This window comes from Typopeltis vanoorti, chromosome 12, assembly GCF_054136105.1.
Source record: "Typopeltis vanoorti isolate ZY-2024b chromosome 12, IOZ_Tvanoo_1.0, whole genome shotgun sequence".
Lineage (NCBI taxonomy): Eukaryota > Metazoa > Arthropoda > Arachnida > Uropygi > Thelyphonidae > Typopeltis > Typopeltis vanoorti.
The window spans coordinates 93783582-93810276 of record NC_143560.1 but is presented as its reverse complement, the minus strand read 5'-3'; the positions used below and the strand labels follow the sequence as shown (position 1 = coordinate 93810276).

General features: G+C 35.8%; 2 protein-coding genes across 2 annotated transcripts in view; one reads left to right on the top strand and one right to left on the bottom strand.

The window, feature by feature from the left end:
• The window catches only part of LOC150101013 (coiled-coil-helix-coiled-coil-helix domain-containing protein 7), a 223483-nt gene that overhangs the window by 40930 nt on the left and 155858 nt on the right, over nucleotides 1–26695 (top strand). The gene's annotated exons all lie outside the window — the stretch shown is intronic.
• LOC150101015 (uncharacterized) lies at nucleotides 1491–26695 on the bottom strand. The gene is made up of 2 exons (XM_090401960.1): nucleotides 26664–26695; nucleotides 1491–3726 (listed from the first exon to the last, which is right to left on the bottom strand). Exon 2 carries the CDS (start codon nucleotides 3587–3589, stop codon nucleotides 2375–2377), a length of 1215 nt encoding a protein of 404 aa, XP_090258086.1. The 5' UTR covers nucleotides 3590–3726; nucleotides 26664–26695; the 3' UTR covers nucleotides 1491–2374.

Genomic DNA, 26695 nt, shown 5'->3' with positions numbered 1-26695 from the left:
ATCAATACTAATAATGCATTAAGCAGTATATATACCGAAGACAGGGGATAATAACTTGACATAAGATGGGACCTCTTGTATAGAAATCCGAATTACTCCAACTTTAGTGCTTATTTAAATAATTTTTTAAAAAATTTCCCTGATTTTTGATGTGCATATTTTGGAGTTTGTTTTATAAGGTTAACTGAATCGAATGAGAAATAATTTAAATAAATATTTATGGTTAGATTCACATTTTTATGAATGCATTTTTTTTTTTTTTTTTTTTTGGTGCATGGGTTACAAAGGAAACTGATACAAATGCACACAGATTCTTTTAGTTTATCAGTGCACTATCTTTACCCGTTATACTGTTATCATGTAAAAAATACCAGTAGCTAAACCAAAGTGTTATGTATTGAGGGTTCCAAGTGTAATAATAAAGAATGTTTTTATATGGTATTTAAAACACTGAGAATGCTTGAAAGGCCAGAGCTAAGCAAGTATATCTTCAGCATTGTATTTAAAATAAGGTAAGCAAAATTAATTTAGAAGACACAGGAATAGGACCCTGTTTGAAAACAAAAGAAAACCAAAGTTTATAAAAGAGTTATAACAGATATAAAAAATGTTCAATGATAAATAACTGTTCAATGTACTGTTTTAATATAAAGCAATATACTTCAGATTACTGGAATCTGTATCCGATGTGGAAACATTGGAGAAGGTCCAGAGAAACATCAGGACTCTGGAATGTTGGCTATGGATATGGAGAGAGGCTGAAGGAATAATATGTATTGCAGAATTTGGGTGGATAGGAGAAAGCGGTGATATGATATGATATAGAAGTTTAAGTTAGTGAGAGGATTTTATAGGATTAATCCAAAGGGGATTATAAAGAGTAGAAGGTGAGAGAGGAAGAAGCAAATGCCATCCCTGGAAGTTATGTAAAGTGTGGTGAAGAAGAGTGCGTGGAGTAGATTTTTTACATAAGAATTGTGAGCGAATTGAATGCATTCCCAGAATATGTTATTAATACAGGGAGTGTTAAGTATTTAAGATTCAGTATGATAAATATGTTGTCAGTTGAATGAACCTTCCACAGTGAGTCTGCCAACTTCATGGAGGGTGTAGTAATAATAAAAATGCAAACAGGCTAATATTTGTCGCTGAGTGGGTAAAGCCTCTAACTTCCAAATTGCTCGTAGGTTCAATGTCCATCATGAAAAAAAAAAAAAGGAAACTATGTTTGCTCATTCCAGAGCAGGGTTAACAGTTAACCTGACTAATCATGGTTAACTTAATGGTTCTGAGGGGGTTATTAAAACAGATAAAAAAATGTAATTCTTCAATGTGCTGTTTTGATGTGCTGAATAAAGCAGCATACTTCAGACTACTGGAATCTGTATCTGCTTATATTGTTTGCTTGTACCTATGTGGTTAAAAAAAAAAAAAAAAAAAAAAAAAAAAAAAAAAAAAATATTATACCAATGCTGAAGTCATATGTTTGCAGTTAAGTTTAACTAACAGATCTATAAAATGTATTTTTTATTATGCATGTGCAACCAATGAGAAATGATAAGATTTAAACAAACAGTATGAAAATAGATACTTGGAATTCAGCAGTGGCTTGCACGTTAACTTCGTTGTCATATGGGAATCTGATTGGTCCACTTCTCTCAGATTTACCCAAAGGGTAAAAAACTAACTTCATGGTCTGGTAACTGCAGAGTACAAAGCATTGCTTATAATACCACCTTCAGCTGAATGGAGAGCAACTGTTATCACGTTGTTTGTTGAAAATAACGATAATTATCATCATTGTTGCATATTATGTTAAAAAGATCCCCCAGTATTATATTATAAAAACAAGTCCCTTAAAGTCCATTCTCAACTTCAAGCTTACTTTTTGTGATGAACTATAGAAAAGTTCATTTGGCATTTGGTTTCTAATTAAGCTATATAATACATTTTTCATTTTGCACTATTTCAAGGCACTAGTCATGGCTACAGCCAAATTGACTTATACTGGCATAGGCTTATGGTAAGATTTAAAGAAATGTTTGAATGTGAAAATATAAACAATTTAAAATTTTAATAACAAATATCACAAATAGACAAACTGAAGTTCCATAATATATTCGTGTATCTACTTAAAATTCAAATAAAACTATATAATCATGTCACCTACATTTAATTATCATTAATTTTTAAAATAGTATAAAAAAAACTTTCAAACATGTTTTTCAAGTCTTACCATAATTTTAAATACAAACACACACACACATATATAAAAAAAATATACATTATGGACCTTTGAACACTTGGTAAAATGCAAATTGCATTTGAATAAAATGCAGGTATGTTCCTAGATCTATCACATTCTTTATGGATTTCAGTGAAAGGCCTGGCTAAAATGAGGCAGTGATGTACTCCCTGTCATGGATGAGGAGAAAGAGGGTAATGTGGCACCTGATACAGATGGCAAAACTGCATCACTTGTTAGGCCAGGTAAAAGATTAGAGGTAATTGGTATTGTACCAGGGTAAGTTGTTGGTAATATGTGGGCAATGCTTGAGCTGAATGAATGAGGTAAAGGAAGATACTGTGTGACTGGCAGCATTGTTGGATCTGAAAACCTCAAGTTGTCACCATTCTCCATCATATTGCTGCTTCCATAGTTTCCTTGTGGTATGGAGGTGGCCGAGTAATAAGGTTCTTCTTTCACCAGTACTTCAGAAACTGGTGGAAGACTTGCTGCTATAGAGGGTGTCACTAATCCCCTGGAAGAATCTGAGATTGATGGAAGTGGCAAAATATCAGATTTTCGAGCAGATGAAACTGAAGATGATAACTCCATGCTGGCAATAGCATCCTGTAAATTAGCTGCAGACTGCTGGGCCCCATGGCTTTTCTTTGTATGTCTAACTAAGTGGTCTTTTCTACCAAAACGTTGAGGACAGTACTGACAGGAAAAATTCCGCATTCCTGTATGAACCACCAAATGACGCTTAACATCTTTTTTTGTAAAAAAAGATCTGTCACACTGATCGCATTTAAATTTTCTCTCATTTGGCCCCTTCAAAGTCCTTGATCCAGTATGCACCTTTAAATGGTGCATTATGCTGCCCTGATCAGTAAAAATCTTGCCGCACAACTTGCAAGCCAAATCACCAGCTTCTGCTGCATGGAAAGCAAGATGCTTTCGATATGATAGTGAAGAACTATATGTTTTATAGCAGAGCTCACAAGTGTGGATTATTTTCTGGGGATTATGTATCTTGAGATGATTTTTTAGGTGATCTTTACGGTGGAAACGACGTTCACAAACTGAACATTTAAATCGGCGTTCCCCTGAGTGGATGAGTTTATGACGCATCAACTTGAATCTTGATGTGAACATACGATTACAGCCAGGTTCCAAACAACAGAATTGTCTTTCTGTTCCTCTATTTGCTCTTCTGGACTGTGTTCTGCAGGTTCCTTTCCGAGGCAAGGTGTCAGCTTCAAATCCAAATGTACAAGAAAGATGTAACGAGTTTTGTTTCTCGCCATTGTCTCTTGGATGAGCTTCATCATCTGAAGCTCGCATTACAATCACTCCACTCATCCAGCCTGCTCATCCAATATCCAACCATTGATCTAATCTCTCAGCCTCATCCACCCAGGGGTGAAGGGAGTACTACATTACTGATATAAAGTGTTTAGAGTTTTAGAAGTCCTTATTGATCGCCACTTCCTAAATACCTATAAAATAAAAACAAACAAACTTATCGACCTATTTATAATAAAAGTGTGATAAAAAAAATTCAATTAAAAAAAAAAAGGACAAAATTTACTGTAGCAAAGCAAGCACTGATATCACATTAAATGGCTGAACATGAAATTTTAATGCTAAATCAAGAATAAAATAAATGAGCTAGTACCAGTTGCACTAAAGATATTCTAGGTACACTTAAACTAGCAGAAAAACTCATATCAACGATGCAGGATATGTCAATGTAACTAAATTAACAACATACAGAGTCTGTATGTTGTTAATTACTAAAATAAAAAGGAAACTGTATGAATATGCTGATGGCAAATGGCAGTTGTCTTGACTGGTTGGCTGAAAGATAGTTTTTCCACTTTTCAACCTACAGGCTGTCAGTTAAAATCCCACTATGGCATAAATACCACTGTCCTCACTCTTGCACACAAATTCACTGTGAACAGGATGAGACCACCCCTGATTACTAGAGGACTGAAATACTTAAAGAAGAAGTAAAAGTGCCACATTGTCTCTAGAACAAGATCCTTGAATTTTCATGGGTAAGTGGGGTGTCTTTTGAAAATGCTGATGCAGATTAACCTCAAGATTTTAAATTCAGGAAGCTAGGAGGTTGATTCATGTACTAAGAAATAGTGACTGCTCTTGAAGGGAGTACGTAAAGACAGAGAAACATCAGCTGTCCATAGTACTTATTAATAAGGCAAGTGACCAATCAGCAATAATTGAAAATGCACGCATAAAAAAAGCTACTAATATTTCATGCTGGTTGGAGGAGTCAAGTTAGTTTTCAAAGATATGGAATTTATATATTATTCATGACACAAATGATAAAACTAATAAAGTAACCTTTTAAGAATTTGTATTTTTTTTTGTATTAATTTTGGAAAACAGAATTTTTTTTTATCTATGAATATTACTGTAATGAGGTCAAACATTCCGATGTATTAGAATTAGAAAACTGTTAAAAACACTCGTGCTAGTTTAATAAGAAGCTCAGTGGTAAATGCTTGCCTGATTGGATGGTGCAAATTCCAACCATGGTTGTGGATATTTGGGATTGTCTACATTAAGAGTAGGATATGAATTTCATCACCCAATGTGAAACCATCAACCCTATCAGAGGCATGAAGTGGTCTGAAAAAGTATCAGGAGTGGTTTCTAGACTAGGATTTTTGAATATGTAAAAAATACATAGAATATATATATATTCTATATTAGATTATTATGTTGAATATGTATTTGACACACACACACATATATCAGTGGCATCGCGTGCACATTTCGGTTGGATGTGCTGTCGTGTGGGTTATGCAACCAGCGCTACAAATTCCCCATCAATTTGATCGTATGCATGGGCATGCGGCAACAGAAAATTTTCCAGGGGGGGAGGCAAAGCTTGGAGACAATTACATCAATAAATTTTTATAATTATTAATTTAATTAAATAATTACATCAATAAATGTTTTTTAGCTTTTATTTTTATTTGATGTAATTATTTGTCGATGTAAACTATAAATACATTTTCATTTTGCATCGATTTTACTGATCTTTAATTCTTGGAAAAAATAAGGATTCAGAATTAGTAGTTTTTAGCACACTTTCATATATCAAAAAATTGACTGGCATATTTCATTAAAAATCATCTAATTAATCCCAAATTAAATTATTTCAGTTTAAAAGCAAAAAAATCATAAAACTAACAAGTAAAATAATAGTAAATTAATGTAATTTACATACACTTCACTTCACTCAGTGACTCACTAGACACAGATGGAAAACTAACCAGTCACTGTTCCCAAATCAGAAAAAGATGGATCAAAAACAGGAACACGCATTTTATTGCTGCAATAAAACATGTGTTCTATGGCTACCCTGCTGTGGGTCGAAACAGGGCAACCCATAATAAAATTTTAAGACAGACAAAGCATCCCAAGGTCGAGGGTGTAAGATTACTAATCTCAATAAATTTTACGATTATAATTTGTGGAATTTTTTTTAAATCGATCCCGAGGGGAAAGTGTCCCATTTAATCCCCTGCAGATGCCCATGACAGTGTGATTGCATTTTTATCAATGTATGAAAGTTTTGAGAGGGCACATCAGCCGCTCATCTTAATTGGTTCAACACAATTAATTGCAAGATAACTTTGAATACTTCTGTGTAGAGTGGGGGAACAATCTGTTTCAGGATTTATTAGAAAACAACAATGAAGGAGAATGCTATATTTGAAATACTAAAAGATGAAAATATGTGAATCATCATTTATAAGATGTAAGAATAAGCGTGAGTAGAAAAACTTTCATTAATGGTAAACGAATTTTTAATAATTTGTGATATGCGTGTCCTATAAGTTGCTGGGTAGAGTGAATATCACGATCCTATAAAGTCTAAACATAAATAAGTGAATTTATGATGGCATAATTAAAAAAAAAAAAAAATTATGAAGAGAGAGAGTATTGCAGGGATAAATATGGTTTGATAGAGCAGCAAATCATCTCGTAAAATTTGTTGCACATGTTATGTGTATTCTCTGGTTTGTGTATATTTCGCTCCGTTTTCCAAGAATTTTATTTTGTTAACTGAGATTCAGTATACACTAGTGGCCAAAATTGTGGAAACCTTTTGGAAAAAGTGCATTTCTGAGGTTTGATGGCTCATAACACTTTTTTTTTGGAGTAATCCCATAAAATTATATATCAATGAAAAGATAATTTAATCAAGAATGCAATGCAATAACTTTTATGAAGGATTTTTTATTAGAAACAGCAGTTACAAAGAAGAAAAGTGAAACACACAAAAAAATGAGATATACAAAAATTCCCACAATGCGAGTTAATACTTAGTTGGGTAACCTTTAGTGTTAATTACAGCCTTACAACGCCCTCCCATGGAGTGAACCAAGTCTTTTTAGTTCTGCAGCTGTTATAATGTGAAACCAAGATTGAATTATTGCTTCTATTAATTGGGTTTTATTGGTGGGTTGCTTCCGACTAACAAGTTTCTTTAGTCGGCTCCATAGATTTTCGATTGGGTTAAGGTCTGGGCTATTCCCGGGCCATTCCAGCAGTGGAATACGATTATCTTGAAACAACTTTTTGCACACAGCAGCAACATGACATGGAGCTGAATCCTGTTGAAATATAAATGCTTCATTATCTTGGAAAAGATCACGTGCAGAAGGCTTCAGTTTCGGCTCAAGAATTTCACTTATCTATTTTTGGGCATTTATATTCCCATTAATCATGTAAATTCTGCCTACACCTTTTGATGTCATACAACCCCAGATCATAACACTAAGTGGGTGTTTCACGGTAGGTGTAATGCAATCAGGATGCAAATATTCTCCTTACGTATTTTATGCCATCACCACCAAACAGGGAGATTTTGGTCTCATCACTCCAAATAACACTGTCCAGTTATCATGGGTTTTAGCCCAGTTTTAATCTTTTCAACCTTTGTTTGAGAGATAAAAATAACTTTTTTTCGTGGAATTCTAGCATTTAGACCAAATTCCTGCAGTCTGCGCCAAACAGTCCTTGCACTCAACATTGTATTGTGCCATTTCATCTTGTATATGCCCAGATGAATTTCTTCTGTCATGTAGACACAGTCTCTCAATTCTTCTATCATTACTTGCTGTTGTGCACCTTTTCCTGCCTTTACCAGTCTGGTTTTGTAGTGACCGAGTCTCTTTATACCACTTCAAAAATTTAGAAATGCCATCATCATCAAATTCCTGCCATGTAACCTCAAGGGGTGTACAGGATATGATAGTACTACATGAAAAATTTACATCTTTACTTAACTTCCTATCTACAATTGTCCTCCAAATCAGTCTATTACTTGTCAAGACTCCAATATTATCATTATCAGATCTTATATTTCTATCGTCTAAGGCACATTATACCGTATCAATCCACTTATATCTTAGTCTTCTTCTGGATCGTTTTCCTGCCAACCTGGCAAAGAACACTTGTTTTACTAATCTTTCCTCGCCCATTCTGTTTAAGTGACCATACCACCTGAGATTAGCTCTGCTAACGCACTCCTGGATGCCGACAATGTCAAGTTTTTCCTAATATCCTCGTTTTTAATATGATATTGAAATTGATGCCATCTGTTCACGCCTCTAATCTTTCTCAGGACTCTCATATCTGCGGTCTCTAGTTTTTGGTCAAGTGTTTTACTTCTGATCCAGCTCTCAGATCCATAAGTTAAAATTGGCTTGAATGCTAGCTTGTATACAGCTAATTTCTCTTATTCCATATGAATTTATTCAATTGACTTCCTACCATACCAGCTTTGTTGATTCTGTTGTCTATTTCCATATTTAATTTATCATCTTCACTAAAAATCGCGCCTAAGTAGCTCAAATGTTTTACTTGTTCCACAGGTTCCCCGTTCACAACACAGATGACATTTTCAACAATTCTACATATTTTCATTGTCTTTGTCTTTTTAATGGTCATCTTCATACCATATCTATTCCAACAGTTAATCAACAAGTCAGAGAATCTTGCAAACTAGTAGCGGATTTATTCAGAAGTATAACATCGTACACATAAAGCAAAGAGCTGACATTAACATCTCCAATTCTGATATCATGTTTAATACCACTTTCCTTCGATCCATATAGATAATGAATAACAGAGGGAATAATGTACATCCTTGTCTCACACCAGATTTAACATTAAACCATCTTCCTGTACTTCCTTCAATTCTAACTGCCGACTTACAACTCAAATACAGACTAAGTATTGCTTGATATAATGCCCCATTGACACCATATAACTGTAGCGTATGGAATAGCTTCTCTCTTGGTACCTTGTCATATGCATTTTCCAGATCGACATAACTTAAATACAGATCTTTGTTATATTCCCATGCTTTCTAGACTATTTGTCGTAAAGTGAAGATCTGATCCTGACAGCCTCTATTTGGCCTGAATCCAGCTTGCTCTTCACCAAGCTTTTCTTCCATAATTCTTCTCAACCGTTTCGCAAGTATATTTGCATAGATCTTGCCAGGAACACTCAGTAGGGTAATACCTCTGTAATTCTCACATTCAGTTTTATTTCCCTTTTTATATATGGGTACTATGAGAGCTCTACTCCAATTATTGGGAATTCACCCCTCTGTCCAGGCTTTCTGAACTATGCAGTGCAGCCACTGTAAGACTTTTATACCACCAGACTTCAGCATTTCTGGTCGAATATCATCTACTCCTGCTGCCTTTCCACATTTGAAGCCTTTGATGGCTTTTTCTACTTCAAGTATGGATATGTATTTCTAACTGCATGCCTGCTCAGTGTTTTTTACCATTGTGTTATCACTGCTTGTTTCATTTAGCAGTTTTTCAAAGTAATTACTCCATACTTCAAGGATATCTTTTTCTCCTGTTTTCATGTCACCTTTATCATCTCTAATTCCTTTTACAGCATTCTTTCTTCCATTTCTAAGCTTTTTCAACAATCTCCAGAATATCTTACCACCTTCTTGATATTTATTTTCTATGTTCTTGCCAAAGTCCTCCAATGACTTTTGTTTAGCTAGTTTTACACAATGTTTTGCTTTCTTACATTTGCCTCTGTATTCTCTAAGAGCAAAATCTGACTTATTTGCCAGGAACTTTTGATATGCTTTCTTCTTTTCCTTCACTGCCTCTTTAACTTCCTGTATCCACCATGGAGTCCTGATTCTTCTATCCTTGCAGACAACCTCACCACATGCCTCTGTGGCTGAATCAATCGGGGTTTTCTTCAAGGCTTGCCACTGAATCTCCATGGTTTGGTTCCTATTCTCAAACTCTCATTTTTTCTTCAATAATCTTTGTGTATGTTAGTCTACAATTTACATCTGAGAGCTGCTCAACTTTTATCCGCTTTAAAACTTTCTTACATGTTATTCTTTTCAATATGAAATTCAATTTCATATCGACAATAACATAGTCAATGAGACTTTTCTTATTCCTTGCCTCTTCTCTCCATGTGAATTTGTGCACATTTTTATGTTGGAACATGGTGTTCCAACATGTAGTGATGTTGAGTTGATGTGTGTTTTAGGATTTGTTCCAGTAACTGACTTTTCGCTGTTCGCCCTGGTACCCTGGCGAAAACAACGGGGCCTTGTTTAACCGGGCGACACCCCAACTGGCATGAAATTTTGTCATGTTGTACCATCATTTTTTATTTTGATTTAACCAATAAGAATACAATTTGTTCAGCTAAATCCCAAATTGGCAGCCCATCCTCGTTCATTCAGTATCCAGGTAGATACTCAAGAGGGTGCACCACGAGGTGAGGATTGGACATTAGGTCAGAAGCCCTGGTCGGTTCTCCGCATTCCTTTAAAGGCTATGTGGGGGTCTCCTCTCAGTTATACAGCTTTGAATCTTAAGCACCCATTTTAGAAATGCCACCTTTTGTTAAGTTTCCACGAATTTCTTCATAACTGTAGCCTTGTTCACTTAATAGTACTATTTTACATCACTTTCTGGGTGACCAGTCAACTCTTTGCGCCATTTCTTTAATTTCATTACATTTTACAAGCTCACTAAATGAAACAAGATGACACTTGATTGGCTCTCTAAACACTAATGCTCACTGGCTACATTCAAATGGAGGAAAGCTACTTCATATCAACCTAAGCAAGTTGTGCTTCTTTTTTCTGGTTATTTGGCTATAACTTTTCATAGAATACAGATAATTGAACAAACTTTCTTGCATTACATTCTTGATTAAATTATCTTTTGAGTTATACATAATTTTATAGTACACACAAAAAAAAAAAGTGGTGTTACCATCAAACCTCAAAAACACTTTTTCCAAAAGGCTTCAGCAATTTTGGCCACTAGCGTACATAACATCCAATCATTATCGGAATTAACCACACTTTCGGGAATCCTACATTCATCATTTTATTTTTATTATTTTTTTTTTTTTTAGTATCCGTGGTTCTTCTGTCATATTAATCTCACATATGTTGGTATTTTGTTGTAGATCAACAACGTCTTATAATACACAGAATATTCATTTTTACTCAGGAATAGATATTTTTTACTGTCTGGTGTTTCTGAAGACTAGAATAAAAATGTCTCTATATACTGTTAAAAAACTTTGCAACCGCAACAAGATGCTATACTGCACAAGCAAAAGAAAAAAACAATTAGCTTTTTTCTCCTAACATCCACTTTCAAATTTTCAGTTCCAGAAAACATTTGTAACAGCTGTTTGTAATACATCCAATGAATACAGAAAAGTGCTCAACTCATGACAAGTGACAACGTTCAATTGGATTGGTTGACACAACCAATCACAGACACTAGGTGAGCTCAAAATGTTAGCTCATCCAGCCATGCTTTCTCAGCGGTTTAAAAATACTAGAAAGTTAAGAATTTGACCCGCTGAACCCTCTTTACATCTTTTCGAAGGGCTCAAAGGTGTATGCATTTTGAAAGCACACTCGGACTATTAACACAAATGTGACGCAATGTTTACATGTAGAAAAGTGCCCTCTTCATGAAGCACTAATGCTTTATTACACTCCTGAAGAGGACAATGAAGCATTAATATATTGTGTTCAATTTTAAGTCTTCAAACAATTGGGGGAGTCTTTTAAGGGAATAAATGCAAAAATATAATATCGGTGATATATATATCAGAGCAATAAATACAAAATGTTATATTCAGGCAATGACAATCAAGGAAAAGAAGGAGTAGTCATAGTATTCAACACAAAATACAAGGCTAATCTTCTTGAATGGCAAGCGGTCTTAAGTAAAGTGATGTAGGCAAATATAAGAATGGGGAACTGGACAATGAGACTTATTTGTGCCTATGGTCCCACAGAAGGTTCTACTGAGGTAGAAGTGGAGAAATTTTTTTGAGGCTTTAGAAAAAGAAACTGACACAATGAAAAAGGAAAAGTTGGTCCTTGTTGGGGATCTAAATAACAGAGTAGCAAATATCTACTAAGATAATAAGACGAAAGGCTATTTTACCGGCGAATTTGTTAATTGAAAGGGAGATGGTAAATCCCATTTTATTTTATAGCTGGGTTCGAAACTCGGATCGAAATCCAGAGTTATATGCCGAAAAAACTATCAGCGAGCCCAAGTATAAATGATCACTTGGATGGTACAACACCAGGGCAACTCCATGCAAAGGTGGAGCAAGCTCCATCACTAACTTTAATATTCTCTCATAATGTAAAACCAGGCTCCTAAGAGATGTATATATATATTGTTTTACATTATGAGAAGAGGTCACTACCCAGACCCATTTCAACCTTTTTTGAGGTCTCATCAGTGAGTAGGTAGACCTGGAATATCAAGGTTTTTAAGGTTATCAAGGTGCACTGATGAGACCTCAAAAAACGTTGATGTGATAAAGATATTACATAAGGAATCAATTACTATATGTTTAATAGGGACGTGTGGTAAATATATAATGCAATTTTTAAAAATATTCTTATATATTTTGCTCAATATATCATTAGCATACTTCCATATGTCTTGCTCACCAGTGTACAAGTACGAGGAAAAAACTATGAAAGTTCTAGAGATTAAATAGGCATACGGTCTGTTTGATTAAGATTATTGATGCTTGAAAGTTTATTTTTCACTTGGTTAGACTATAATAAATTTAGTTTAATCCTTTATCCAAGTGTGAGCAAACAAAGTTTGTGCCTGAAAATATCTTCAGGGCTGAGGTAAGGTAGTACAACACCAGGCAATTCACAGCAAAGGTGGATGAAGCTCTCAACTTTTTGTCTCAGTATCTCCCATAATGTACAGCACATCTCCATGTGGGCATGTATACTGCTATGCATTAAGGGAAGGGCCACTACCCATACCGGTTTCGACCTTTATTGAGGTCTCGTCAGTGGAAGTCAGGCTCAGAGTGGAGATACTAAGGCAGAAGCAATAGGAGAGATCATCCTTACCTATAGGAGTTGCCAAAAGGTGTGCCACCTTGTTATTAAATTACTCTGGATTTAGAGAAAGACGTTTGAAAGTTTATTTTTCAGTTGGTTAAACTATAATAAATTTAGTTTAATCCTTTATCCAAGTGTGAGCAAACAAAGTTTGCACCTGAAAATATCTTCAGGACTGAGGAGGTAGTACAACACCAGACATAGGGGTAAGGATGACCTCTCCTATTGCTTCTGCCTTAGTATCTCCACTCTGGGCCTGGCTCCCACTGACGAGACCTCAATAAAGGTCGAAACCGGATGGGTAGTGGCCCTTCCCTTAATGCATAGCAGTATACATGCCCACATGGAGATGTGCTGTACATTATGGGAGATACCGAGACAAAAAGTTGAGAGCTTCATCCACCTTTGCTGTGAATTGCCTGGTGTTGTACTACCTTACCTCAGCCCTGAAGATATTTTCAGGCACAAACTTTGTTTGCTCACACTTGGATAAAGGATTAAACTAAATTTATTATATGATTAAGATTAGGATGGTGGTATAGAGCTTTACACGATTCAAGAAATAGATGATCAAATTTAAACCTACTGTCGTGCAACATCTTTGATTCCAGTGAGTTCAGTGTCCAGTGATGATGGAATGAGAAGCAAAACCAGAACTTACTGATTCCAGAAATCTAATATAATCTTGATGTTCTTGGATTCTAATCTCAGCAGAACAGCCAGTGTATCCAAAGTATCAAAGATGACAAGAACAGAGTATTAGATAAACACTAGGCAAGGACAGACGTGGTTAATTTATCCTCAATAGGTGGAACAAAAGAAAAAAGATAACTTCCAAGGCTCATTTGAAGGTGGTATGCAGATTATATTTGCAGAGAGTCTTTATCATATGTTCAGAAGTTCCTCTAAGGTAGGCTACACAAATCCTTTTAACATTAGATTGCAGTCTGGAAAAAGGATGATAATAATTATTATTATTACGTGACACCTTCAGCCTTTTGGCTGGAGAGCAAATACGCTAACCACGAATTATTTTCTGTATTGTGGTTTCATTATATCCGTTAAGTGATAGAGTAAATTTTATTTAATCCTTCTAACGGTGTCAGAAGAACAAACTGACTGTACATGCTTGGAGCACAAGGCTTTTGATAATATCTATTTTTTATAAAATATGATTATGTGAAACCACGTGGATATATATGCCTCTAAAGGATTTTGGAAGTTTTTTTCACTTGGTTAGACTATAAGTGTTGCCTCAGTCCTGAAGATACTTCAGGTGCAAACTTTGTTTGCTTATACTTGGATAAAGGATTAAACTAAATATATAATTTATAGTCTAACCAAGTGAAAAAAACTTCCAACATCTTTCTCTAATCCAAAGTAATTTAATAATAAGGTGCGACACCTTTTGGCAACTGGCATATGGAAACATGATTTCTGCATTGCTTCAACCTTGGTATCACCTCTGAGTCTGGCTCCCACTGAAGAGACCTTAATAAAGGTTGAAACCGGTCTGGATAGTGACCCCTTCCAATAATGCATAGCATTATACATGTCTGCAAGTAGATGTGCTTTGCATTATGTGATACTAAGGAAAGTGATGAGAACTCAGTCCACATTTGCCATGAGTTGCCCCAGTCCTGAAGATACTTCAGGTGCAAACTTTGTTTGCTTACACTTGGATAAAGGATTAAACTAAATATATAATTTATAGCCTGTAAAAGAATGACATCATGTAAATGAAAAATTCAATATTACCAACAGTTGCAATGTATTAGAGTATCCAGAAAGGAAAACTGTTGTTAGATTCACACTCAATGGTAAACTTAATGTAAATGTAAAGGAGCTAATTTTGCTCAAAAACTGTAGTTGTTTTGTTTCATACTGAGACCAAATCGCAAAGACATTATCAACAAAACGTAGCCAAATACAGGTCAAGGAGAAATGGTGTTAGAAAGCTAATCCTCTAGGTGCTCCACAAAGTAATCAGCTAAATCTCTGCTTAGGCTCTAGGTTTCCAGTTTATCTAACCCTTACCACACCAGGATTACTAAAAACATATCTTTAGAGTACATCATGAAAATTATGGAAACAACTACTGTGTTAGAGTAAAACTTTATTTTAATAAAAACCAAAATAAACACTTGATGTTTTGACCTTCACATTAAGGTCATCATCTGGAGTATACACATATATACAAAGAAACAAGCTGCACTACAATCGACATGGCATGCTAAAATTACTCGCCAACCGTTACAACTATTGGCCTGACTTCTGGTGAAAAAAAAAAAAACCTTTACTACATCAACGCTAGAGTTCTATTATTATCTATTAAGGTTACAAAATTAAATTAAGCTTTTCTTCATATTCACCATTCCAGAGATGAGAAACTAGTTTGGTCAATTGCCTCTGGACCCTCTCCATCTCATCCTTTTGAAAACCAGGTAACCAAATCTGTGCACAGTAGTTCATATGTGGCCTAGTCAGAACCTCATACAATGGAACAAGAATCTCCTTATTCCTACAAGTCAGTATCCTTTGCATCATTTCTAGAATTCACTGTTGTCCTCGCATTTTTGACAATATGTCCTCTAAATTTCATATCCTTGTTATCCCAAGATCTCTTATTTCATCCACCTCCAACAATCTATCTGCACAAAGAGTAAATTCTACATCCCATCTTTGTTTTCTAAATTTTAAAACCTTACATTTTGCAACATTGAACTGGTATCCTGACTCACATGCCCATTTACTCAGTCTATTCAAGTCTTCTTGTAAGGTCACAAGATCTACTCTACTCACAGTTCATCCCAACTTTGCATCATCAGCAAGCAACTGAATATCCCCATCCAAATATTCTCCAAAATCATTAACATACAGGTTGAACCAGCAATGGTCCTAAAACAGAACCCCGAGACACACACTACTAACGACTTCCCTCTTCTGGGATATTGCTCCCTGCCATACACAACTTGCTGATACCTATCAGATAGTCAATTCCAATCCTTTGTGCTAGTCTAATATCAAACCCCATTCGCCCTAGTTTGACTGTCAACTTATCACGCGGTAATCTATCAAAAGGTGTATCTATCTCCCACATCCAATGCTCCTGTTACCTTACTGTAATAAGCAAATTACTAAATGACCTCCCTTTAGCCAATCCACACTGTCCAAAGATAACACCACTGTTGTCAACCCAATTCTGGACCAGTATTTTCAACACTTTAACCACAACAAGTAACACACAGATTGGTCTATAATTTGATGCAGGAATTTTGTCACATTCTTCATGAAGCAATACAATCTTGCATTCCTTCCACTCCTTTGGAACTTGACCCGATGCAAGACTCAAAAACAAACATGTCAAAGCAGAAGCAACTCCCTGGCATATTCCTTCAAAATATGTATTGTGGTGACAAACCATCAAGCCTCACAGCCTTATTAACATCAAGTTGACTTAATTCCCCATATACCTCTTCCTCACCCATTTTCTCATCATCATCCACTGCTCTCAAACTCTCCATGATATCACATTCACAAGGATGAAAGACCTTTAAGAACTGCTCATTAAATATCTCAACTATATCTTCTGCAGCAGCTGTCCTTATATAATTTTCTCCAACCAATGACATCCTACCATAATTACCCCCCCACCCACTGGCTATATAACAACTTCCTAGGTTTTTTTTTTTTTTTTTTTTTGTTGGCGTCATTAACTGCTGCTCAAACTGAACTTATGCTACCCTTACCAACTGAGTCACCCTCCATGCCTGTTCTTTATATTCCTCACGAAATTAATTATCACCACTCCTCTTATGCTGCCTCCATAATGTCTTTTTTCTTCATATTGCATGCTTAGTCTCTTCATTCATCTATTTCATACCTACCATATTTAATCTTCTGACCTTTGGAATACATTTAGACATTGCTCCTCCTAGATAGTTCTCGAATATCACCCAAGCAGAAATGATCTCCTTTCCATCCCAATTCTTCATTCCATGCTATAGCTCCAAGCTGTCTCATAATCACCAGGTCCTCACTGGTTGGCAGCTAACCAGGTAATCATGCCATGGTCACTCTCACCAACTGGAGGGAGATTTGACACCTCATTTATAATGGCATACTCTGTTGAGATGATCAAATCCAAGGCCATTAATCCTCGTGTGCCCTCTGTTACGTAAGTTGAGGTAATTATCCCTCAAAAACTCATTCTTCAAACAATAAATTACATGAAATTTGTCGTCAAGAATCTCATTTTCTTTACTTCCAGTTGCTACCTTGTCATCCCAATCTATATTGCCATAATTAAAATCACTCATAATGATCATCCCTATTCCTGTCAGGATGTCATCCTCATCCAGCCATGTCTCACTTATTTCAACAATTTTTGGGTGAGCACACTTAGACACAAGTGCTAGTCAGGAGAAAATTTTAGAAGAAAAAGAAAAAAGTAATATAAAAACTGAGGATCGGTAAATTCTGATGTCTAAAGAAATTACTGAAAACTGAACTACCAGTTACAGAATCACTGCACCTATATATAGGTTCTATTTCCATATATATGGAAATAGAAATGTAAAATTACAGATGACTTCCTTTACTGAGTGTTCCAGGAAAAATTTACACAAGGATAACTTGAGAAGAGTCACCATAGTTCAGTCGGTATAGACGAAGCCTTTTGGTTGGAAAGACCTGGGTTTGATTCCCGTCAGTTTCTTGACGTGAGGTACCTTTATCTGGTCTCTTTCGATGAAAGGCGAATTAGCTAGTCTCGTACAGAGGTATGGAATTTTTTCATGTGAAAAACTTATTTTTTTCCCATCCCCAGAACAGGCAAACCGGCCCTGTGAACACACAAGCACCTATAGACATAGGACAGGGAAGTATAGGGCTAACCACCTTATTCTCAACACCATAAAAAGGTAAGAGAGAGGATTAAGTAAAGTATAACTTGAGCAAAGACTAAAAAAGGAAAACACCAAGCTATAGGCCACCCAAATAAGAATTGCAAAGACCAGATTATTACTTTATGACAAAGTTGAGAAATCACAGGAATATATTAAGGATCATTACTCAGCAAGACATTCCAGTCATTACCACTCTCCAAAAAATCTTGTCCAAACAACTGTACTAAATCTCTTACACAATTTCTAGAAGTGATCCATAGCTCTATTCTTATTCGTCATCTACTGAAAAAAATATTTATATTAATCTTACAGAACTCTTTTAGTAACTTGCAAGTTTATGTCATGTTTCTCTCTTTTCTGCATGTCAACTAAACTTTGTAACCCACAGACCCATTAATCTGTCCTTACAGGGAGCATTCTATAGTCTTATCAGCAACTTAGTCACTCATCTATAGATCCTCTCTACTACAACCTCATATTAAAGAAACCAAGGTAATCATATCTATGCACAGTGGTCAAGATGTAGCCACATCATAGTCTTACAAAGGAAAAAAATAACAATCCCCTATCTCTAATGTTAATATATTATTATATGGTATCTCTATGGAGCCTGCAGACTCAATGCAGGAGATCCAAACCAAATATTTTACACACAAAACCCATCATACCTCTCCTGAAAGTCGTTCACTGTCAGGGAACTCATTAATTCTGGCAATCCATTCCACTCATTCACTGCTCTCCATGCAAATCTGATCTTCACATCCTTACACAACCCTCCACAGATGATCTCTAGTTCTCTGACTATGCTATGTCATATACTGAAAAATTTCCTTTGCATCAATTTCATAAAACCCTTTAATATCTTATACGTATCTATTATGTCCTCTATTTTTTCCCCCACCAACCAAACTTAACTCACACACCTTCACCCTATCTCAGAAGGAGATCAGATGGTGGTAGAGAGGATTCAGGTATGAGTGACTAAGCCAGTGACCAATTTGTGGAATGCTCCCTCTGAGATAGGGTGAAGGTGTGTGAGTTAAGTTTGGTTGGTGGGGGAAAAAACACTAACAAGATAAAAAAATTATTATTATCCTTCTATAAGGCTATGATTTGGCTGCTACAAATGACCAATGTGCACATTGCAGTCAAGTAGCAGCCAAATCATAGCCTTATAGAAGGATAATAATAATTTTCCTATATTTACTTGTTAGTGTTTTTCAACATCCAAGTAATCCTTTGAGCTATTTTACCAAACCTTTGCAGTTTGCCGCCTGAACTTCAATCCTCTCTCTCCACTATTATCCCCAAGTCCCTAGTCTCAATTTCCTGCAATCCAGTACCATCAACATGATACACCACATGTAACCTTTCCAACCTGAAGTGCATAACCTTACATTTTGCAACATTATTATTATTACGTGATACCTCCAAGGAGTCCAAAGACTCAATGAGGGAGGGCACCTACTCTACAACTCTCCGTCTCCACCATTCAAGTTGACCAACTACAACTAATTGCAACTACCATAATCACCAACACCAATGCCATCTACCCCACTACTACTAGTATTTTCATAGGCAATCACATTAAGTTGATATTATCCTGTGCCGACAATGTCAATTTATTAAAATCAATCTGCAAGATATTTTTTTACATCACCATTATCAACCACTGCTCTCTCTCCAGTTTTGCATCAGCAAACAACTGAATATCTCTTCCTTAAAGCTTTCCGTATATCAATGATATACAAATTAAAGAGTAGTGGCACCCTAGTACAAAACCCTGAGGTACTCCACTAGTCACCCACATTCTCCTCAATTCCACTCCACCATATACTACTCTCTGGTGTCTTTCAGCCATCACCCTATCCTTGATACCAGCTTCATATCCATTCCCATTTGCTCCAATTTTTATAATAGTTGACAGAATACCACATGAAAAATGTGGTATTCTGTCAAATGCCTTTGCAAAGTTTTTAGTATAATAGTGTTGCCAATTCAACTGTTTCTTTTATAAAATGTGAGTAAATTAGTAAGGCAGGAGCTACTTTTTACAAAGCTGTGCTATTCCACTATTGATTATCACATTCCTGAATTCTATCATCAACCAGCTTTTCCAATATCTTAATATACCTGAAATACTAAATGGCCTTAATTTGCCACTTTTATCTTGGAGCTTCCTTTATGTGATGGAATTATCTTGCATTCTTTAGACTAAGCTTCACTGATCTTATGTTACAGTTCCCAGAGGGGAAAAGGTTCAAAACAATAGTGTAAACTGAAGTGTGAAAATATACCTTGAACTTAAGGTAGAAATCCACAGAACTGAATGAAGAACAGCAAGATTATGTAAAAGAAGGGTTGTAGATCATCTGCATTATTTATAATCTATATGGACTACACTTTTGATCAATGTGATACTAAACTTGATATCCAAATGAGCCTCTGTAGATCAACTGCTATTGACAATTTGGTTGGAATAACACAGCTTCAAATTCTAGGAAAGAAGAACCTTTATAAGGGCAGGTTAGCCAGGCCCATACTGGGGTGGCAGGAGGTTTTTTCACCCTGAAAGAGACATTTTGATCTGAGAATACAATGGGCATCCAAGCAGACAATGGGAATAAGGACTAACCATTCTCGTCTATCAGACTGGGTTTTAAAAGACCACACAGTACCATGTAGGCTTATATATAAAATGTAAACAGATGAAAAAAACCTTGGTTCTTCATGCAGACGATGTGTTATCCTCTTAAATAAATCTACTCCACCTTTTCAAGAATTGAATTAATTCAGCTAAATGGTTGTAAATTTATGAAAACAGGCAGAACCGTATATGTCAACTGTATTCCTCAGTATCTAGATCCTGCGTTTCAAGATTTAACATAGGGTGGAGGAATTACTGATGCAAATATTGAAAACCCAATGCTCGTGTGAGCAGAGTAATTAGTGAGAGATAGTTCAATCAACCTAATTACTATTTTTTCAGTCAAATATTTTTAGGAGCTCTTAAGGGCAGCATCCCATACATGCTCAATGTTGGGTGGTTTGTATGGGATAAATAGCTATTTGAGGTAATACCTTGAGTTCAAGTGAAATCCTAACTTTTTGGATGCATAGGAAGCAACATGCACGCACATGCACACAGAGCAACTTGTCTTGAGTTCAGTGTATTGTCAAGACAGAAGAAATTTTTTTTTTTTTGGTGAGAAATAAGCAGAACCGTTTTTTTTACCATAGTCATCAAACCCAATCAAAGGAATAGTTTGGAGACAAAAAATTAGAGTAACAGAGACTGTGGTGATTTGTGTACTGCAAGGTTTATTGAATGAGAAGTGTAGTCTGCTGTTATACAAAGGTGTGTATTGTGTTTACAGTCCACTGGGGTAGATCACTGAGAGAGAGAATCTTGTGGAATCTCAGTATTAGTTGCATAGTTAGAAGACAAGGAATCCTTCACCATCAGAAAGCTGGAAATTCAGTTGTCGAGGCCATAGACCAAATGATAGGAATTACCTTTGTACCAGACTTGGCCGAAAGCTTTGGAGATATCACGATCAACCACCACAGATGCAATTTTTTTCACAGTGTGTGCCCAGAGATGGGTGACAAAGGGAAGCAAATTCTCTGTCCCCTACTGATTGACAGTAGTGGATGTATATTGGTGATAATTTATTAGATGAGTGCCTTTAAAGTAGTGTAAGATGCAAACATTGGTGGTTTTCTCCAGTATTTTGAGCAAACTGAAGTGAAAGAAACTGGCCAGTAGTCTGATGGTAAGGATTTGCCATCCTTCTTTGGAATGGGTTGTACGGAGATTGATTTCCAAGCTGCAGGATAGATACCAGTTGAATATGAAAGCATAATAAGATGATACAGAATGAGAGACCAGGATACCGAGAAGAAGCCACTAGCATACGTGGCAAAACTAGACGGTATAATCAGTATTATTACGACCTAATAAAACAAAATGTTAGTTATTTTACATCAAAGATGGTAATATGCTTTGGAGGTTATATGAAAGCTTACTTTGAAAAAATAAATAAGGTAACTTGAGACAAAAAAACACCAGAAACCCCGCAATGTGGAAAGGTAGCACAACTCTGAAGCGCACAAACACCTTTAGGACAATTGTAGAAATGCTATCAGGACTAGGAAACTTTTTGGTATCTAATTTGGACAAGATTCTTTTGATTTCTTTTCTGGAGAAAGATGATACTGCATGATGAGTGTTTGGAATAGTGGGGCATTTGCCACAGTCAACCATACAAAAATTAGAGGAGGATAAGAAGCCAGGTACTTAGCTTTTTCTGTGGATGATGATGCAACAGAACCATCTGTCAAACACTGCACCCACCATTAATAATGGTAGGTGCAATGTAGCCAATAGCTTTGGGAAGAGACCAGAAGGCACGATCTGCCATTTGGATAAGTTGATAGTTTACTTATAACTATTATGTACTTTGATATAAGCAGTAAGTAAAGTGAAGCTTAGAATGAGGGCCAGTATCTTATAGAGAACCGAGGATAGGGGAGCCAGGAATGTAACAAATGGAGAATAAACATTTCCATACTATTGAGGATTATTTCCATGACATGTTAAGTTTTCTCCAATCTTTTTTCCCCCTCATCTATCTTTCTTGTCCCTACTAAATTTATTCCCTTAGTTGAGATGCAGTATCATTATATAGTTATGGTTCATGTTTAACCCTTTATTGTATTTTTTTTTTGGGGGGGGGGGGTCTTCCTAACCCAGAAGAAGCCACTAGTATGTGTGGAGAAACTAGACGGTATAATCATTTGTACTATCACAACCTAATGAAACAAAATGTTATTTTATAAAAGTTTGGGGACTATATAAAAGTTTACTTTGAAAAAAAAAAAAAAAAAAAAAGGTAACTTGAGACAAAAAACATCAGAAACCTGCAACGTAGAAAGGTAGCTCAAGTAGATGTTTGATTCAACATTGCTGAAAGACAGTGAAATAAAGTTTTGCAGTTTGCATAACAGACAATTACCAGACAATAATAGATCAATATGGAATAAAGGTCACAACTAGACAAAATCTTAATCATTTTATATTGTCATAATTTAGGCTTAAAAGGAGGCTAAAGACAGTTTTCTCCAGATAGCTTAGCTTGCATAATTGCAGCACCTAGGGCTAAACCTTTAAGTCTAAAATACCTCATAGAACTGAAGTTCTACCTACTGCCACATGAAGCATGTTAAGCTTTGGGAAGTCCAACTGGTCAGCAGCAACCAAGTTTTTCGTATATTGTAGTTCTGTTAAGCTGAGAGAATTGATGAGATTTTGTCTAGTTGTGACCTTTATTCCATATTGATCAACACTTCAGTTCTTCTTTTAAATAGAAGAATAGCATATAAGAATAGCACCTTGATTTCTATTTAAATTACTGCCTGCACATAGCATCACTGCTGCTTCTTTGAAAGCTTTGTGTTTGTAGTCATTCTCGATGTAAGGCATAGAACTGTTTTTCCAATCTATAACGTGATTTGATGATGAGAAATGTTGAGCTAAACCAGATGTCCATATTTATAAATTTAGGGATACAAAAACACACGTGTTGAACAGATTATTTTATTAATTACTAATAAAATAAAACTTTACATTTCGACCCCTGTATCGAGATCATCATCAGAAGGATACAAGTGTATAAGGAACCAAGCTACATGCTCTAGCTCTGTATACTGGCAAACTAAATTTACGTAGTTAATTAATCCTTTTCCCTAGCCTGACCTCTAGTGATTAAAAAAAATAAAAAATAAATAAATACAACTACAATAAACTACTAAAGTCCTCATGTATTAATATTCTTCTGGATTTGTACAGTTCTGATTGTTATAATATGATTTCTTTCAGTTGCTGTTGAATGTTACAAACACTTCACCAGGTTGTCTTCTTGTAGTGGGATTTTTCTATGGCTAGTTTAGGTTGTTATACAGGTTGTAAATGGGTCCTCCATATTCTTGAAATGGTTAGGCCATCATTTTTGTTGAGATTTGGGTTGTGTTTGAGCATTTCACGACTCTTTAAATTTTCTCTCAAACCAGGTTTTGGTGCAGTGTAAGGACTTGGTATTTTTCCAATCAATTCTGTGGTATATTTGGAGTGATAGTGGTCAGAAAGATGGAAGAAAACACGCCCAATCTTGGCCGTGTTTTCTTCAGTTCTTCTTTTAAATAGTCCAATAATAATGCATAATAGACTCCTGTTATTGTCTTACCCTTTTCCAAATAGTCTATCATGATAATTCCTTGGGAATCCCAAAAAACAGTGGTCATCACCTTCCCAGAAGACAAAACAATCTTCGCTTTTTTCGGTGCTCTTTCACCAGGCATTGTCTACTGTTTTGACTGTTGCTTGGACTCAGGTGTGTAGTGGTGGATCCAAGTTTCGTCTATGGTCAACAAATCAAAGCAAAAAATCCTGCGAATTGTGATTAAACATCGCCAAACACTGTGTTGAAATGTCATTTCACATGCATTTTTGATCGACAGTCAACAATCGTGGCACCCATTTTGCACACATCTTTTTCATGTGCAATTTTTCGTGAAGGATATTATACACCCATTCAGTTGAGATGCCTACAATCTCACACACTTTCACTCACCAGTCTTCCATAACGATACCATGAATGGTGTCAATTACTACTTTCATAGTGACATCAGTCAAGCATCCGGAGCACGCTTCATCTTCGATGGACTTATGACCATGTTTAAACTCATTTACCCAAAAATAAACAGTCTTTAATGGTGGTGAAGAGTCTCCATGAACTGTATCTAACTCAGCTTTGATCTGTGCAGCCATCCACTTCTTCAAATAAAAGTATTTTATCACTGCATGAAACTTGTTTTGCTTTGTTTTTATGAAAAATGCAAGCACAGTCATTTTAAATGTTTGCCAAACGAGAACTATGCATCACACGTGGCTATAATTTTGCCAGGGGTCATGATAAAGATGTACGTGCTGACAGGTATGAATGAACGAATTGTGTTGCCATCTATTGGAAATTTACCAAACTTTTCAAACCCTCGAAACCAAGCGGAAAAACTTCCAACAAGTATCTCTGATCGAGATTTTAATAATAAGGCTTAACACCTTTTGGCTACTCGTATATGAAAATATGACTTCTGCATTACTTCAACCTTAGTATCACCTTTGGGCTTGGCTACCACTGATGAGACCTCAAAGGATGAAACCGCCTGGGTAGTGACCTTTCCCATAATGCATAGCATTATACAAGGATGTGCTTTGCATTATGAGATATGTATATTCCCATTTAAACATCTCTTAGTATCACTAACATATAAATTAAACAATGGCTCTAAAACAGACCCTTGCAGCCTGACACTAGTAAATTACAGTACTGTTCCTTACATAATCTGCTGATTCTAAGACAACCAATCACTTATTAAGCCTCATCTGCCCAAATTTATCACAGTTTATCCCTTCAGAACACTGAAAATATTCTTAATGTTTGACATCAACAAAAGATGCTTATCCACTTTTGGAACTAGGAAACCACTGAACTATTTGAGTTATGCTTACTGTTCACTCTCCAAAAGTGTAAGTGTTAGCACCGCAAGGGTTTCTGTCGAAATCAAACATAATTAATTCCACTTTATAAGATATTATTATTACTCGACACCTCCAAGGTCTCATCACTGGAAGGAACTCCACTCCATACATTTTACTCTCTCTCCTACTACTTAATTCTACCACTACATACAACTATCATCAATGCCATCTACCACCCACCACCAACAACAATATATTTTGTCTGTAAATTTCACGTGTTCTCATGGCTGATTTTCCTGTATGCAGGAAATGCTCATATGGAGGTAGCAGGGGTTGAAAAACCCCTGCTACCTCCATATGAGATCAACTAACTCACCTTCAATTTAAAAAGCCCATATAAAGATTCCTCTTGTCATCATGAGAACTGAACTTAGGTCTTTTCCAATCAAAGGGTGCAATGTTCCATTGTTCTTCCAATTGTCCTTTGAAAGAAATTATGGATAACCATTCAGTTCTATTTACCTCAAACTAGCAGTCAATCCCGAAACTTCTTAAATTTCACTTCATACACTTTGATTCAAGTTGTTTCACACCTAAATCTTCCAGCTTCTGTTTTATTTTTTATTTTTTTTTCAGTTTATTTTGGTTAATTTTTAATGTTCTTACGAATAAGCCCTTAACAACAACAACAAAAAAAAACTTACATAAATGCTGCAACGTATGGGAACGGCATGTTTCCTCTCCGATATTTTTCCATTTTAATTGCCGACAAACAAGTTGCAATTTCAAGTTCACTACTGCCACAAGTAAGTGAATATTGCCTAAGAAATCAGAGCATTTCTCCGTAGATTATTAACTTTTTACATTTGAAATGTTCCGCAGTTAACTGTAATGAACAGGTCCTCATATTACTATACTGATTAATGACCTAGTGAGCGTCTACTTAATTTTCGTAAAACTATGGAGCCTCACAAGTTTATTTTGATGACGTCGTTCCACTCGAGCTTATCCCTTAATTATAGCAATTAATTTAATATTACTTTTTCCTATTCGGAATATTCATAAGTTTAAATAAATAAAAGTACTTATTTAAGACTGCTTTCATTCATCAAGGAAAAACTGTATTATCGTATAAACGTTAACAATGGTTAAACTGAAGTTGGCCTTAAAAATTTTAATACATAAAAAACAGCCGAAATACGCACACATACAACTTATATTCCAGTAGCAATTTTAACAAGCACTCATTCTTCGTATTCGGTAACAATATGGATTTATGTGAAAGCTGTTATACTTCACTATCATTCACAAATAAACTAGCAAGAGCGAGGAAGTGTGTGTATGTTGGAGGGGGGGGGGGGTTCCTAATCGAGGGATCTTTCAGCAGACACTGGAATGAAACGAGCATATTTTTCAAGATTCTCATCTCATCCAACTTTTAACATACATATATAGAAATATAATTGTCATGTGTATTAGCATATCAATAATTGATGAATTTACATCATCAATATTATTAAATCTACATACCACTGGCTCGCCTCCATTCCTTTTTAGTGTCT